Raw genomic sequence first — 17545 nt, 5'->3', positions numbered from 1 at the left:
AATTAAAAGCACAATAAAATGTAGCATGTTATTTCCTCCAGAAATTCTCTTAGATTGTCTGGATCAATCCTGAAGTCAGGTTCAATTCTTAGACAGTCTGTCATATCATGGAAATCAGCCATGATATAAAGCGATTTATTTTTCCTTATTGTTTGCATCCTCAGATATTCAATTTGATTAGCTCCAGCTTAATAATTACAACATTTATGCCACAAATGTAATCAAAAACCTGTTTTGGTTGATCTAAATCAAAACACAACCATCATTGAAATGGCTGTATTGCCTAAGAACAGAAGCATAAAAACCTTTAAGAACGTTTTGTGTTTATTTTGTTTTTAAAAAATTATGTTTAAAAGCACATTTTCCAACACCTGACATTTTAGTTCCATATGGCCAGCAGCTCAGACATGTTGCTGACTGGGATTCAGCAGTTAGTAGATGAGACAATCTGGGCTTTAAAATACAGGAGCAAGGCATAGTGAGAATGAGTCTCCTCTGCTCTTCAAGCCATACAAAAATTAGTACAGAATCACGGAATCGTTTAGGTTGGAATCATGAAGATCATGAAGCCCAATTGCCTTCCACAAAGCCATGGTGCCTGGGCCTGTCTGGCCGTCCTGCAAGTGTTGCATGCACAAAAATGAACGAATTCTTCCCAAACAGAGCCAAGTTCTCAGCGCAGCCATGAGATGTCAGCACAGACCGCTGTTTGTGTGTGGAGCTCTCCGCAGGGAAAAGTCTCTCAGCTGAGAGCATTCACAGGGATTAGTGCCCAGACAAACGCCAAAGTGGGCTGTGAGCCCGCAGGGTAAACTGCTGAGCTGCTGAAAACACTGGCAAAAAAGGAGGGGAAAAGTTTGAGGGCCTCATTAGGGTTAAAGCCGATGCATAAAGCAGAGAAAGCCACTGCAGTAAAACAGCACTATAATGCTTTAGTAACAGTAAAAAGACATAATTTTTGCGACTTAACTAGAATGCAATCCAGTAATTAAAGACCTGTAACCTATACCAGGGATAGCTACAACTCTGGGCAGAACCTGGCCTTCAAAGTAGTTTCACCTGGCCCTTAAGAACACCTCACCAAATTCCTGTGAGCTCACCATTGCTGGGCAAAGGGCTGTGCCCACTTAGAAGCACCAGGGAAGCTTTCCTGAGCATGCTTATATCAATTCTGGGGACAGTTTGATTCTAACACAAAGCCAGAGGATTTATTGTAACCTTTTTCATCCTGAGATGGGGCAAGTAAGTCTGTTAATATGGAAATGACAGCTAGGAGGCTGGACATGGGGTTTTTTATTGATACATCTTGACTAACTAGGCACTGCTTTGCTGCAAGGAATTTACAAAAGGAATGAGAGAAAAGGACACTTTCATTTATGAAGCAGGCTCATATTTCTTCAGATTTTGTTTTTCTATTTTAAACAGTCAAGACCATAGAATTTCATTTGCAAAACAATGCAAACAAGTGATAAAATTGTTTGATCTCCAACCTGGAATGCTTCTCCATTTGGAAGGCAGAAACTATGAGCCACCTGTGTCTGCACAGAGTCAATCAAGTTGTATTGGTTTAGCGTGGCAAGGTTTTGGTGGCAGGGGGGCTGCAGGGGTGGTTTCTGTGAGAATCTGGCAGCAGCTCCCCCATGTCCAGCAGAGCCAAGGCCAGCAGCTCCAGGATGGACCCACCACTGGCCAAGTCTGAGCCCAGCAGGGCGAGGGCAGCACCTCTGGGACGGCAGATTTAGGACTGGGGAAGAGCTACGGTGCAAGGAGAAATTGCAGCCTGAGAGAGGAGTGAGAGCTGTGAGAGGAACAGCTCTGCAGAGCCCAGGCAGGGCAGAAGGAGGGGCAGGCCATGCAGGTCAACAGAGCAGCAGAGATTCCCCTGCAGCTGGTGGAGAGCCCCACACTGGAGCAGGTGGATGCCTGAAGGAAGCTGTGACCCTGTGGGAAGCCCATGCTGGAGCAGGCTCCTGGCAGGATTTGTGACCCAGCAGGGAACCCACGCTGGAGCAGCCTGTTCCTAAAGGAGGGCAGCCTCTGGAAGGGCCCCACGCTGGAGCAGTTTGTGAAAGAGCTGCAGCCCATGGGAAGAACTCACATGGGAGAAGTTCATGGACGACTGTGTCCTTTGGGAGGGACCCCATGCTGGAGAAGGGGGAAAGTGTGAGGAGTCCACTCTGTGAGGAGGAAGATGCTTCACAAGCAATGTGTGATGACCAGACTGCACCCCCATTCTTTGTCCCCCTGTGCCATTCAGGGGGCAGAAGGTAGAGAATTGAGGAGTAAAGTTCAGCCTGGAAAGAAGGGAGGGGTGAGGGGAAGGTGTCTTTAAGATTTGGGTTTATTTCTCATTCTCCTGCTCTGATTGTTAATAGATTAAACTAATTTCTTCAAGTTGAGTCTGTTTTGCCCGTGACAGTACCTGGTGAGTGACCTCTCCCTGCCCTTATCTTGACCCAAACCTAGCAGATTTTCTGTCCCCTGTCGAGTTGAGGAGGGTGTGATAGAGCAACCTTGACGGGCACCTGGCACCCACACAGGCCTACTGGCTGTGGATCAGTGATAACAGATGCAGGGGGCTCCTTTAACTGAAGCTGTGTCCAAACCAGTGATGCCATCCTGGCCATCAGAGGTGGGGACACACAGACTGCTCTGCAGGAGCCAGCTCAGGGACAGCACAGAATCCTCGTGGTTTGCTGTCTACATGGCATCCACCAGCATGGCCTCTAAATGTCTTGGACATCTGCACGTTTTTCACGCTCAAGGATTCTTTTGAGCTCCCCTCTCCTTCTGTGCCACCCCTCAAGCAAGCCCTTAACGAAGTGCCTGGTGCTGGGCAGGAGCTGTGTGCACTCTGCCCTTCAGACAGTGCTGCTCTGCTCTGTGCATCTGTTTTTCTTCACTTTCAATGTGATCAATTACCAATGAGTTTACAATTCACCAGAAAGTAATGGGAACACTCAGTGTCCTCATCTCAGTAAAGTATTTGGGGGAAAACACAGCAAAGAATATGGTATTAAATAAACATTAATTTCAGTAAGAGGAAGAAGCTGATACAGTCATTTGTCTCAAATTACATAAAGTCCTTTCTTGGATGTTTTCTCTTCCTAGTATAATGTTTCAAAATGTTCAATGCTAACTTGACTATTCCAAACCATCTTTTGTTCTTTGTATTCAGAAGGAATTTCAGATAAATTCAGGGGTTATGCAAACGTTCAGGAGCAGAAGATGATCTTTATTACCATTGTGCCAGATATTACAGGAAGCCAGAATGAGAAATTTAGGAGAGCCATGGAAATGAGAATTGCTCTAATTCAATAATAGATTCATTGGCTTTCTAATTAGATTTGATCACTTGAGTATTTTATATTGTAGCTGGGTAAGTATCTTTTAAATACCTACCACATGTGACACAGGCACTTCAAAAGCATCATAAAAACAGTAGAATAAATGTGCAGAAAAAGTTAAATAAAAAATAAATATCTTAGTCCTTTCATGTCTTGGTAAATACCACTCTGAGAAGTCATTTTATTTAATTTTACTACATTCAAAACCACTTTAAAATAACATCTGTAATAAAGATTCAAAAAATAACTCAGATGATATTTTACTGTTACAGCTTACAGTAATGTCTGAGTAACATCATACAAATTGCATTATAAATAGTTTCACCAGCACCAAAACAGAGAATTACATTTTACATAATTCACTTAAGCACATGGAATTTTGACTACAAAGGATTTTTTTGTTACACTTTTTATTGAGCTGATTTGGTATGCTTTAACTTGTAAAATGACTCAATTACATGGTCCCAACATAAGGCAACATGGAAAATACCTGAAAACCAATGTGGGAACAACGAAGAATTACAAAATTATACTGGCTAGTCACAGAATTTCTACTGCTCAGTCCATTCAGGATTTTGAGCCTTATTTCATTCTGATAATGAGCAAGATTTCACATGTAAGGCCTTAGCCCAGGATTCAGAAACTCTGGTTTCATGTGACCTTGGACAAGTTTTCTGGCTCAGTTCTCCATTCACAGCATGGCACTAAAATGCTCCCCATCTCCAAAGATTGTCAGCTCTCAGAAGCTCCCTGCCAGTATTTTTTCATAAAAGAATTGGTACTTTGGGACTAAGATTAGAGCTGAGCTCGGTAAGAGTGAATGTGCGATCTTTAACACAGGACACACGGATAAAATTGTTCTGGTGTTTAACAGAGGTAGGTGAATGATGCCATTTGTGCTGCTGGAGAACATACAAGGGACTTGCCCAATGCCAGAGAGTGCCTGACACAGCTCCTGAGTCACAGTCCTGAACTGCAGTGTGCTGAGGGCCTCCAGAAATACATGATCTAACAGAAATGGAGTGCAGCTGTTAACACATTCAAGTATCTATTCAGCACAGCAGTCAGGGGAAAATTTCTTCAGTCATTTCAGTGGGCACTGAAGTAAATATTCTCTTAAATGCTACACCCAGAGGAAAAACCAGATTGCTTGACACCCAAAATGAAATTTACGTGCACTGCATGTTCAGTTCACTCAGCAGTTTCAGCTCAAGATAAACATATTCTAGCACAAAGCCTGTGCACAAACCTCATGAAAAAAAGCATCATCAAAACTGCAAAGTAAAAACTGGAAGGTGCATCAGATACACCTTCTGCATTGCAGAATTGAAGAAGAAGAGAGAAGTATGTAGCCTGATCACTGAGAGATTGGGGCTGTCCCCAGCAGTTAGTTGAAACATCTGGAAAACAGCTGTACTTTTCTCCTGCAGTGCACTCACCATTGCACTGCACTCGAGGGCTTCAGCATCACAGTCACTGCCCTCTGCTGGGTTGCAGGACCCTGGAACAGTTTGGGTTGGAAAGGATATGAAATATCATCCAGTTCCAGCCACTGGGTCCCTGTCCAACCCTCTCCAGCTCTCCTGGAGCCCCTTTAGGTGTTGGGAGGAGCTTTAAGGTCTCCCCAGAGCCTCTTTTCTCCAGGCTGAACAGCCCCAGCTCTCTCAGTCCATCTCCAGAGCAGAGCTGCTGAGTCCTCTGAGAATCTTCATGGCCTCCTCTGGATTCCCTTCAGCAGGTCCACATCCTTCTCAGAACTCTCAGGAGAACCCAAAATCTGGCCTGCAAGATACTCTGAGGCGCTTTGCTGAGACAGCAGAGAAGAGAAAAGAAAGCAAGAAATCTGCCTTGTTCTAAGCAATGAATGGAGATGTCTGATGAGCTGCCAGCTGAAATGATTCTGGAAATACACTGCAATGCACTTTCTTCTAAGGACACAAGGGCTTCCTAATTGACACCACCTGGAATGTTTAACTGATTTACCAGAATCTTTGTGTTTTACAGCCACCAGTGAGGAAAAAGGCTTACAACAGCTGACAAGCCTTGCCACTCTTATGACCCCTAGTGACCAGATGGACCAAATAATCCGAATTATCAGGCTCTGCAGGGCAAAGGCACCTGTTGCTCACAAAGCCTGTTCACGCTGCCGTTTCAGACCCACGACTCTTGCTGCCAGGAGGAACACGGCCCCAGTGAGTACTTCAGCCACAAAGGAGATCCAGACCAGTGCCAGGGACCAGCCAAACCTGATATCGACTTCCACCAGGAGATCCTTGCTCCTCAGGAGGCAAACAGCTTCTTGGAAAGCAGCAGCTGAATATGCAATATAGACACTGATCCCTGTAAGGGTAACGAGAGCTGAAAAGAGAAACATGTTCAGCTACTTAGCAGCCACTGAAGGAATTAAAACCAATCAATTGGATATGTCTTAGGGCCTCTTTGCCACTCCTTCCTATTCTAGCCAGGCCAGATTCTCAGATTATCATCTTTGAAATCTAGCTGAGGTTGGTTTCTTGGGGAATAAGGGTGAGAGGGAAGTAAAGGCAGGGTTATTTGTGTCCATTGAGGACAATGTTCCCACTGTTAAATACTGAATGTCTGACAGCAAGCCTCCCACAATAAAAATGGGGTCCTATATTTTACAGATATGTAATGTGTGTGCATCTCTGTTTTCAGTACTGAGATTCAGGATGGGGGCTGGTCTCAGGCAAAGGCCACCCTGCAGTCTGTTCATGTTCTCCTGGGAAACTGCACCAGCTGCATCCCCAGAACATCCTCAAGCACCCCTCTCCCAACCCTGTCTTCATGTTTCCTTTCCCTCTTTGCAGCCCCAAATGGCTTAGAAAGGCCCAGTGCTCCACTCCTCAGTGGGATAATCATGCTTGGCACTTCACAGCTTTTCATTTTTCACTGACTATTTGGAGTAGTTTTCCACCAGCCTTTTCAGTGAATACAGCTTTCTGCTGTTCTGAGGAATCAGAACTTGCTCTTCTTTTTAGAAGACAATCGGAATGGGGGATGGCTGGTCTGTGTAAGAGCATTTCAGACTAAAAAGCTCAGCCAAGGCTTTGAGACAGCAGCATTCGCTTTCAGCAATCCCTCAGCATTTTCTTCTTAAAAATAGGGCTGTATGAGCAGTTGATGAGAGCCAATTCTGAGGATCCCTTTTTCTGTTGGGAAAAATTTCTGCTTTAAGTTACATTGTGAAACAGTACTGAAAATCTGTTTGGAATAGAAAATGCAGATTTAAACACAGTTTTCCTACTTTGACAGAATGTTTTCAGGTTTTTGAATTCATAAATTACTTTCTAAAACATGGTGGGTTTGGATACAGCAAAAAAGAAAAAATAAAAAGAAGTGTAAAGAATTTTACTAGCTTCAAATTGAAATCTTACACTCCAACTAAAATAACTTTTTGGGGTTTCCTTTTGTGATCCACAGTTTGGGGACACTGCTCTAGATCTAAACTAGCAGTGAAGCTACCCCAGGAATGCCTAACAAGACCCTTTTCAGGAACTCAATCAAATGCCTTTTTAAAAACATCAGTTTGCTTAATAGTTGCAAAAACTGTGCAACCCTATGGTTTAGTAATTCCAAGGTCACTTTTCCATCACTCCATTACCTTGTCTGTAAAGAATTTGTGCACCACGCTGAGAAGTTATTAAATCTTTTGTGTTAATGGGCGGAGCAAACACAGATTGTTCAAAGGGTGCCTCGCTCCACAAGGAGGGATATTTGCCTTTCCTGAGCAGCTCTAGTCCAGAATTGGGACCCGATCAGACACCAGGTGAATGAGCACCAGCATTATTCTGAAAGCAAATTCCTGCTTGGCTTTCATTCCCTGGGAAACAAAGTGATGTTTCCCAGATATAATCTCTTGTCATCTAAAACAGGCCAGGAGTTTGATTTAGTACCTCCAAAAAGGAAAAGCAGTCCCGTCATTAGGAGCAGTAGGTAGGCCCTGGCAAGAATACTGATGAATCCAGTCATTCCTCCAAAAATCATCAGGATCAGACTGAGGGGCATCAGGATGACAAATGTTCCATGCATGTCTGAAGAAAAATGAAGAACGTTAATATTGTAATATTTTATTATGGTGTCAGTGGATGTACTAATAATTATTAAGTGCAGAGACTCTGATCAGGATCAAAGCCTCATTTTGTGCTGCACAAACAAGAAATTGGAGAACCCCTTGGGTTTTCAGTGTAAGTCAGCAAGACAAATACATGCTATGGAGGAAAATGTAACAAACAGAACAAGCCCTCACAGGGTCACAGCCTGTGTTTCAAACAGAGACCACAGATATAAAGGATATGTCTACACAGATAAATATGAGCAATTAAACTCTTCTCAGCTACTGAGCCAGCTGGATATCAGGTGATGCACTGAATACCAGGTAGGCACTGGCAACCTTAATAAAAAGTAGCCCTGTTATCTGAGCCACACTGTTCTGTTCGGGAGGTGAGATCCAGCCATGCTTTGATTAAAGGCTTCTCTTCTGTCACATGTCCTCTCCTGCACTGATGTAGCATATTGTTGACCTTTTCCTTTGTTGCAGCTGACCATCAACTAGAGGGAAATTTTCCCATCCAGCTCTGATTCTGTCATTGTTTTCTACAGCAGCTTCACTAAGTGCATTAACCTATCCTGCCTGCTTCCTCCCATGCTAAATGTTTTACATTAGTCTTTCTTGATGTCTATAATACTTTAATAGCTGTGTAAACAGAGGGTTGCTAGGTATTTTTTCATATCACAATGTTTTTTCCATCATAAACCATTATTGTATCATTGTTCCCTCTCATGCACTCTGTTCACAACATTCAACCCAGCCTTTTTTTAGAATAACAACCAAAAAAAGTAGTTCCAGTATCAATTTGCTTCATACCAGAGTAAAGTGCAGAGTAAGTGACAAAACAAAATGTAAAATCTAAAATCTGAACAGGTCTAGGCTTCAGTGTCTCATTTAATTTTACAGAGGAACCACAATACACCATTAGCTGTTCCCAGGGAAAAGGAGTCACTTAAGAGGTCGCAGCTCATGTGTGATCAAGTGATCAATGTTTTCAAGTCACTCTAACTGCCCACTGAATTGGAGATACTCCACCTGCCACTGGCTAAGGATCCAGCTTATCCTCTTCAGCAGAGTTACAAAGATCTAGACACAATTGTGTACATATCTCTGTTCAGTTCCAGAAGCCTGGAAGGTTAGGAAGGGTCTGCATGGCATCAAGGGAGACATTGTTAATGTCTCTACTTGAGCAGAACGTGGTTTCCAGACATAATTATTTGGTTTGTGTAGCACAGAACATGCTCACAAAAAAAAAAAAAGTAGCAAATGACAAAGTTTTGGGAGGCGACCCTACTGTTCTTTTATTTCTGCTCATTTGCACTGTATTATAGTTTCATATTCAACCCTACATATGCCCACATCAGGAGCAGCTGATGCTCAGAAACCATGAATTCAGCATTCTTCATTGAAGAGAGCACTTTCCCTCTTTGATTCTAAAGCTGAGGACACTCCCTGGGCCTTCCTTCAGCAAGACTGGCCACAGCTGCTGTTCCTGGCTAAGAAACACAGACCTAAAGCAATTCTCAATGCTAAAGCCAGAAAAATCTTCAGCTTACTGGGAACGAACCAGTATGTCAAAACTGCCTGAAAATCTTAGTCGGATTCCAAGATGAGAACGAGCCATGGAACCCAGTTCAGAAGTTTTATGTATTAAAAGTGGTTGTTGGGGGTGTGATGGAACACGATGTGACAGAATAGAGATTGGGCCCCCAATTCAGTTCTCATATTCTAGAGAGGCAGCAGCAACATGAATGTGGTCTTCAGCCACATTTGAGCTTGCTGAGGGTTATTTGGTCTGGTTTTGGTTATTCCCCACCATTCTGACACCCATGTGTCCTCTTAGATTTGGTCTTGCCTGTGAAAGGTGAACAAGCCTTGGGAGGATAAAATCTTGGGAGGATGCAATTAACATTTTAAAAGTATGAATGTAAGAATGGTGCAACTTTGTCCTCAGACCTGGCCTTGCTGAGAGAGAACAAATATAAACAAGCTCATGGCTGGCTCTCTGCCTTGTGATTTTCCAGGTGTCCCTCACTAGCCCAAGTTACTGCTGACAAACTCCACCTCAGCAACACTAACTTGCCATTTCTTTGACTTCTTGTCATGGTGTAATTTCAGCGACTGCAACCTGAGCCAGGACACATGTGGGTGAGCAAAACACAGCTCTGAATGGAACCTTGTGGAGCAAAAGGAAACGAAAACCATACCAGAGCATTCTTGGGAGTGTGCTAGATTACATTAATGATCTGTGACAGTTGCAATATCAGAATAACTCTGATTTTTATGCCCTTTCAGTGAAAATATAGGGTTTAGGGATAGCTCAGCTGAAACCCACAAACCCCACTGTGACAGAGCCTTACTTTTCCTACACACAGCTGAGATCACACTCCTCATTAATCACCTGCAGCTCTTTAAAAATCAAATATTTAGAGAATCATATTTGGTTAAATAGCACTTTTATAATGTCCAGTGTTCTAGTTCAATACCTACTACTCATCTGCACTATGAAATCTGCAACTGCCTGGGAAACTTACTCTAAAATGCTGCCATGGAAACCACTCAGGAATCTGAATTCATGCCATCTGGCATATGATATTATGCCATTATATTCCTTGATTAGAGAAATATAATTAGTTTATAGAAGAACATGACTTAAAATATCTTTACTGTGTTTCTGTCTTCAATAATCATCTGTGAAAGAAGTTAAAACATTAATTTTGCAGTCATTTTAGTGGTTTTTTAGTTTCTGTTGAAATACACATTTATGCATTATGTATTAAACATATAACTGTCTTCATATTGATGAAATTAATCTAGTATTGGAAAAAAAAACCCTAAGCATTTTGCACAAGAAGAGGCATGTGTACTTTCTTGTAAAACAGAATTCAGTTTCCCACATCAGTTTCTCAACACCTGAGTTCCCTGTTAGTCCAACATGAAAGATCCAATGGTTTAATCTTGGAAACACTGAAAAAAACTCATACATTTTCAAAAAACACTCCCTTTTTTCTGAAGCAAAAAAGAATGAAGTAGTTTAATCTGAGTGAATGAGGGTTTGCATTATCTAGCCAAAGCTCTTTTACTAGAGGTCTGGCCAAATATCTGTAACAATGACATCTGCAGTGTGTGTCCAGATCTGAGAATTTGGCAGGCATTTCTAAATTACCACCCAACACAGTTGTTGATGAGTTGTTTGTGAGAGAAATCTGTAGAATGAAATAGAAACACTGAGCGGTGTCAGAAGTAACCAAGTGCAAGCCCAGCAGTTTCGTTAATCATCTCCTGTTAACATCCTGGAGCTTAATTGCTTCAAACTAACTTTGGATTTGTTTGCACAGCTTACAATAGCAAATAGTGCCTAGAAATCTGTAATAGTTGCCTCATCAGAAATACTCCAAATAGCAGCAGCGCAGAAGAGCTTAATTAAGGACGTGTTTGTCTTACCCAGCAGTAACTAAATAGCCAGTTAGAAGGACAAAGGCCTCCAGCTGAAACAGACTCCTGGCAGTTGATAAAACCAATGGGGCTCTTCTAGAAGGACTTGGCAAAGCCAGGAAGAAACAGTGCACAGAGAAATTCTGACCTGCTTGCTAGGAAGAAAGGAAGGAAACAACTTTAAAAACCATGAACGACTGAAAGAACTCCTCTGTGGCTAAATGTAAGTCTTCTGGGCTTGGGCCCCAGGGACAGGAAGGCCTGCATTTTGTCCTGTTCAACAGAGAAAAGGTGATGGAGGATGATTGCTCAGAGGGTTAGGGTTCTCCAGGATGATTAGCCAGGCTCTGGTCTGTGTGTTACATGTTTTGGTTTGGTGCTTTTCCCAAAAAATCTCTGAGCTAAACGGGAAGACCAATTGCAGATAGCAGAAATAAAATGATGCTAGACTTGGAGCAGGTGGCACTGACAAAAAACCTCGGTAGCAAGAATGGGTAGAATGATGAATGTGAGCAATGCACCATGGTTCACATTCTGCTGCTGTGGTACCAATGAATCTGAAAATGAGAACATTCATCAGAAGTTGTCACTTGTTAGGCCTCAGCTGCAGTGGTGCTGAAGTTATCTAAGATTTCTGTATATATTTACTGTAACAGCTACTGTAAGTACTGAAGCAGATGTTCACTGGCACCTCTCTGAAGGAACAGGAACACACCTACGAGATCAATTAAGCCAGAACTTCTGTGTGCATCATTTGGGTCTTGTTACACTTGGCCTCTAAAATGGCCCTTGCTCTAGCGCCAGCTGTTTCCTTCTGATAGCTTAAAACCAAAAGAAAATTTGCAAAGAACTGTAAATCCCCCAAGAAAAAATGTCGGGGTGGCCAAAGAATAGGGCATTCTTTATAACATTTTAAACTAACTCAATAAAAATGAAGCAGGACCATGAAGAGCAGGGTGAAGTGAAAGCAGCTGGTTAGTGACTGTTACAGGGTCCACATGCTGTAAGGAAATCCAGACAAGTTTATCTGTACTTTTAAACTGATTTGTCAAGGAAGAAACCAAGGCAGCTGTTACATTAGAACAACTGAGGTATCAGTAGCTGCCTCTGCTGCAAAGATTGTTCCCTGCAGGAAGCACAAACTTTTCTGCAGCCTCATGGTTCTGGTTACATTCGTGTCTAAATAAGAAAAAAATAAAATACTCTGGGGAGAATACTTTAAGCAGTTGTCCATGGACAGCTGCACACTCCAGTCTTGATTTTATAACAGGACAAACAATGAGTGCAAACCACATCCATTAAGTACTCATTTCAGGAATAGAGGAGAGCGCTAAAAATGGACCTGTAAAAGGAAATAAATCACTCGCCATGCTGGTCAAGTCACTGACAAAAAATCAGGATTGTCCAAGGCTTAATCTTACCTTGTGCAGACGGTTTGTGTGTCACACAGACAGTAAGAAAGAACAGCAGTTCCTCCAGTTCCTCTCACATTATTTTTCATAACTCCAGCCCCAGCTCTGCAGTGCTGGTGGGACCCTGCAGCAGCTCAAGTGCAAAGATGCGATCCAAGTATTTACAATATTTTTCATTATGCAAGGATTACACTGGTGCTGTCTTCAGCTAAATCTGTTCTGGTATTTACTCATTACTAACAATATAGACTTCGGTAAATAGAAAATATTTATATGACAAAAATATCTAAGAGCAATTTTTCCCCAGTGTAACATGTCAAGGTTTCTTGTTTGTTGTTTTGTTGTTGTTGTTGATGGTAGTGGTGTTTGGGTTTTATTTGTTTGTTCATTTGTTTTTTCTCTTAAGAAATTCTTTTACAAAGCTGAAACTCTTGGGGGAAAGGTTTCAGCTGACTAAGCACTGCCATTCATTCTACTCACCAGCTGCCCTCTCTCTGTGTGTGATCCTCAACATCTAGATCTGATTTTGGATGTTACATTTCTGCTACTGGAAAATTCCGAAGCTGCTCCGAACCCCTGATGCAGCTTCCTTTGAAGTCAGTGGCATCCTTATTTTGTCATTTAGTGAGAGATGGATCCAGTTCACCATGAAAAATGTTGCTCTTGCTGATTGTCTCCCATAGCTGGCACAGGAGAACACACAGCAAGGCAAAATATCAGGGGCGTCTTTGCTGGCAGATTTCAATTCTAAGGGGGAATTTCAGAGGGCTATCTTTAAACCTAGTAGTCACCAAGAGACTCTAATTACTGTCTAAATTACAAAAAGTGACACTTTCATTTTAATCCTGTTTGGGCCAGAGGAAAGTATACATCTCCAGTGAAAAAGAATTCTAATGCAGAACTTTCAGAAAAGCTAGTGGTAGGCAGTCAAGAGATATTTTTCTTTAGATGTGGCTGATGTTTTAAACAAATAAGTAACCAGGCCATAATGTAATCTGTAATAGGGAAATATTTGATCCATGGTGGGTTTGAGGGGCAGAGAGGGTATACACTGCATGTTCAGCTGGGGGGAGTGGTGAGAGAAGAAATGGAAGGCCAATGTAGAGGAGAGTTTGTGTCTAATCCATTAGAGGAGCAGCTCAAGAGTACTTCTGTGACGTGAAAATACATCAAGCCTTAGGTTGATTGCCTGGGCAATATTGCTGCTAGCACAGGATTTTAACTTGTGCACCCAATTATTTTCATTTGAAGCTCAATTTGAAGTATACAGTAAGTCTAAAAGGAATCTGCTGGGATGAATAGGGGAGATATTGGAAATGTGGAGGAAGGGACCATGAAGGCTTTTCATTCTCTAGTGATGAGTTTGTCTTCTGGCAGTGGCCAGCACTTTTGTTTCCACTTAGACCCAGCTCTTTGCACTCACATACAGATTTCCTCCCATCTCTTTGGCAGTTGTGTCAGTTAAGACATGCCAGGAGCTGCATTCAAACTCTGAAGAGTGAGAGATGTGACCAATGTGTTACCTAAGTGCCTACTTTAGTAGACAGTCCTTTAAGGTCTTTTTAGGAATAATCAGAAAGAAACGTGTTTGACTTTGCCAGAGCTCATGAAATTCAATGCCAATCAAACAGTGAGAAATATGTGTGTACAGCTAGATGGAAAGAGATTAATCCCACGAGAATGTAGCTCACAGACACCTTCACAGGCACACACAGATAAAAAATGTAATTTTTTTGAAGTAACCAATTAAAGCTGTGCAATTAGCTGTTTGCCACATAGAGCAGCAGATGAAGAAACTGCTGTAACTACACTTCAATCCATGATCACAGAACTGTCCTCTAAAATTCTTGTTAAAATGTGTTGTAGATGAAGATGGTTTGCCATGATCTGCCTAAATATGATTCAGTGGCCACAGTCAGAAACATTTAAGAGATAAGAGTAAGACTGATGTAGAAGGTAATATCTCAGGACCTGATGAACCTAGATGTCACTTAGAAATATCTGTATTTCCTAGAAGGAAGAAGTACTGACATGATAGTTTCTATGTTCAGCTGCTACTGCTGAGGATCTGTAGCCTCACCCCACTGAAACTGCATTGAAGCTGAGCAAAAAAATCAAAAAGCTAACTTTGTAGGGCATTCCAAACAAACCTAGCAGGCTCTTTCAATTGAAGTGTCTTTGATTTCTTCTCTCATCATTTTTAGGCAGACTATGCCTGTTTATAATAAAATACGCAAGTGTCTTTGCAGACCAGAAGTCTTTTTCCAGGAACATAAAAATAGCACTTGATGTGAAAGGGAGAGAAAAAAAAATTCTCCAAGGCCCTGAAGAGTCTGTAAACATAATTATTAATCCAATTTTTATTCATATCCACCATTTTCTTACACTTCATGACTCACAAAGAGCCGTCCTTTGTTTCCAAGCCAACATCATTTTTATAACCAAAAGAGCTTTTGTTTTTGTTTTGTTATTTCACTGAAGAGCTGCAATCTCTCACCCGAGAAAACAGATGTACCTTCTGCAAATATGCACACAACTTTTGAAAAGCCAATGATTTTATCCTGAAATGCTGGACTATCACCAACATAACAGTGGAGGTGCTGATACCTAAAACATGATCAGGCAGGTTCAGTTAATGCTGACCCCTCAAAGGCTCAAGTGATCCAGCAATCACTTCCACTGATTTCAGCATCATCAAGCAGCTACAGCCCTCTGTTTTGAGCAAGGAAGATTAAAGAAATGGCACTTCCTATTTGAAAGCACAGAGAGACGTCCTGGGCTGTGAGTCCTGAACCTGTTGATGTGTTTAAATGGCTGCTTCAGTAGCCCTCTGGGATCTTACTTCTACTTTACCTTCCCAGTACAGCTGTGACACAGTCCCAGCAGCACCAGCACCCCCCAGGCTTCCTTTGCCACGGGCACTGCACCTGGAGCTGGATCACGAGATGCTGCTCCAAGAACCTGAAGCCACTTTAAGCCTCTCTGGAGCCCAGGGAATGGCTGGTTTTGAGGGAAAGAGTTCCATGCTAAAAAACAGCACAGATGCACATATTCCATGTGCAAGGAGGAGACAGAGCCAGGGAAAAGAGGTGAGTAAACAAAAAAATTTTAAAAAGCAAGCCCATACACAAGGGTGTATGAGGAAAGGACTGTGCTGAATATAAGATGTAAAGATGGTAAATCAACTTCTAGAAGATGCCTGTAAGTATTTGAAAATGTTCAGTTTGGACTTTTTGAAAACATTCTGGCATTGATAAATGAATCTAAAGAAAAAGAAGTAAATACATTAGAAGCTTAATGTTTTTGAACATGATGTTCTTCAGAGACTTTGCACACTGCTTTTAGTCACTGATTTATTTTCTTAAATTGTCACATACTTAAGCCTTTTATCAGTGCCAGGAATCCTGAAAGGCTAGGAAAGTAGCTGTCTTAAAGGTTAGTTTAAATGTGTTCTTAAACATTTTCAGTGATCAGACTCCTTTGAGATGATTTAGAACACTTTTGCCTTTTATTTTTAACAATTGTACACCTTCCTGTGCCATTGCCGTCAGAAAGGTCTTGCTCCTGTGGAAGAAATTAGCTGAACTTGTCATCAAATAGATGGTTATTTCAACAGTGAACACACTTAAAGACCACAGGCAGTGACAGATATTGTACAGAAGCAGAGTCAAAACACTGTCTCAGTGAGTTCCCCCTCTGAATCAGAAATGAGTCCTTGTAAGTGGCCAAGGAGGGAGGGAAGGGTAGATGGAAATATAAAATAATATAAACTCTACTCACACAAAAGCTGTCTGTGTGAATCAGTGATGTTCGCATTCTCATGCCAGAAGGGGTTTATCAAAGGGTAACATTCACTCCTCACTATTAGAAAAAGGGGAAAAACAATGAGGAAAAAATTACACTATAATATCTTTTTGATATATATATATATAGTTATCTTTTACATATAATTCATTTAATATTAGCAGCTTTTAGAACAGCCATTCCTAGGTAGAGAAGAAAAGGAGAGGATTTTCAGTACACAGCATCAGCTGCTCCCATGGGGCCTGACTGCTGGAGTCAACAGGGAAACATCTGCTCCTTGCAGTGGGGATCAGAGTACAGCAAAGGGAGAATCCCTGTAACCTGCTCCCTCTCCTTGCTCCTCTGGAAGCAACATCCTTTCTTGCCTATGGCAAACATTACTTACTCCTGGCTTTTAATGGTGAAATCAAAACCTAAACTTATGTGCCTAGCATATAAATTAACCACATGGGGAAAACCCTAAGTATTAATATATAGGACTATAATAATCCAATATTATTATATATAATAATACTTATATTTAAATTAATGGTATTGTTTATGTAAATAAACTATATGGTGTTTCTCTTTCTATTCTTTATATTATTATTTATCATTTTAATGGCTTTAACCCAGAACTTTCGCCCCTTAATTCCCTGAGCCAAATGAAAAGACATCTCCTTCCTTCTAAATGGTTAAGGTTTATTAGATTAGCTTGAATTAAAAGTTAATGTAACATTAGGTTACAGGAGCAGAAAATTCGCTCTCCCTATGTCTCCCCCGGCAAGTGACACGGGAGGTATTGACAAGGCACTACCCACGGGTCCCGGGCACGGCCGGGGAGCACTCCTGCCTTGAACCACGTAGAGCCGGAGCTGCGAGGACAGCGGGCACTGCCCGCCGGCGCTGCCCCCGAGCCGGACCCTGCCGGACCCCGCACCCAGACCCCTGCAGCCGGACCCCGCAGCCGGACCTCGCATCCAGACCCCCGCAGCCGCATCCCTGCAGCCGGACCCCGCACCCAAACCCCTGCAGCCGGACCCCGCATCCAGACCCCGCATCCCCGCACCCAGACCCCGCATCCCCGCACTCAGACCCCTGCAGCCGGACCCCGCACCCAGACCCCGCATCCCCGCACTCAGACCCCTGCAGCCGGACCCCGCACCCAGACCTCTGCAGCCGCATCCCCGCAGCCTGACCCCGCATCCCCGCAGCCGGACCCCGCAGCCGGAGCGCTCCGCTGCCCGGGCCCGCCGCCCGCCCCGCTCACCGCGGCAGGTCCGCCAGAGCCCCGAGTGCGAGCTGAGAGCGTCCGTGCCGTTCCGGGACGCCTCCAGCTTGGAGGCATCGATGATGTACCAGAAGTCGGTCGCGATGGCCACCACGAGGAAGATGAAGCTCGAAAGTCCCACCAGGGCCACGAAGAGGGAGAGCGCGCCCAAGTTAACCCTCATGGTGCCGCCGCCGCTGCCGCGCCTCGCCCGGCCCCGCGGCCGCGC

At 42.9% G+C, this 17545-nt stretch overlaps 1 protein-coding gene across 2 annotated transcripts; it reads right to left on the bottom strand.

Moving 5' to 3' along the window:
* Positions 1-5023: 5023 nt before the first annotated feature.
* TMEM114 (transmembrane protein 114) lies at positions 5024-17545 on the bottom strand. Of its 2 annotated transcripts, XM_042037299.1 has the most exons (4): positions 17317-17542; positions 16044-16124; positions 7262-7399; positions 5024-5705 (listed from the first exon to the last, which is right to left on the bottom strand). In XM_042037299.1, the coding sequence occupies exons 1-4, from the start codon at positions 17498-17500 to the stop codon at positions 5473-5475; spliced, it is 636 nt and encodes a 211-aa protein (XP_041893233.1). In that variant the 5' UTR covers positions 17501-17542; the 3' UTR covers positions 5024-5472. The 2 variants fall into 2 exon arrangements, with proteins under 2 accessions (XP_041893233.1, XP_041893234.1); XM_042037300.1 differs by lacking the exons at positions 5024-5705; positions 7262-7399 and adding an exon at positions 7406-11006 and having other exon boundaries at positions 17317-17545.

This window comes from Corvus kubaryi, unplaced genomic scaffold (assembly GCF_017639235.1).
Source record: "Corvus kubaryi isolate FWS band 111438036 unplaced genomic scaffold, C.kubaryi_AGA036_p1.0 37387, whole genome shotgun sequence".
NCBI classification, from domain to species: domain Eukaryota; kingdom Metazoa; phylum Chordata; class Aves; order Passeriformes; family Corvidae; genus Corvus; species Corvus kubaryi.
This window is presented reverse-complemented; position numbering and strand designations above follow the sequence as displayed.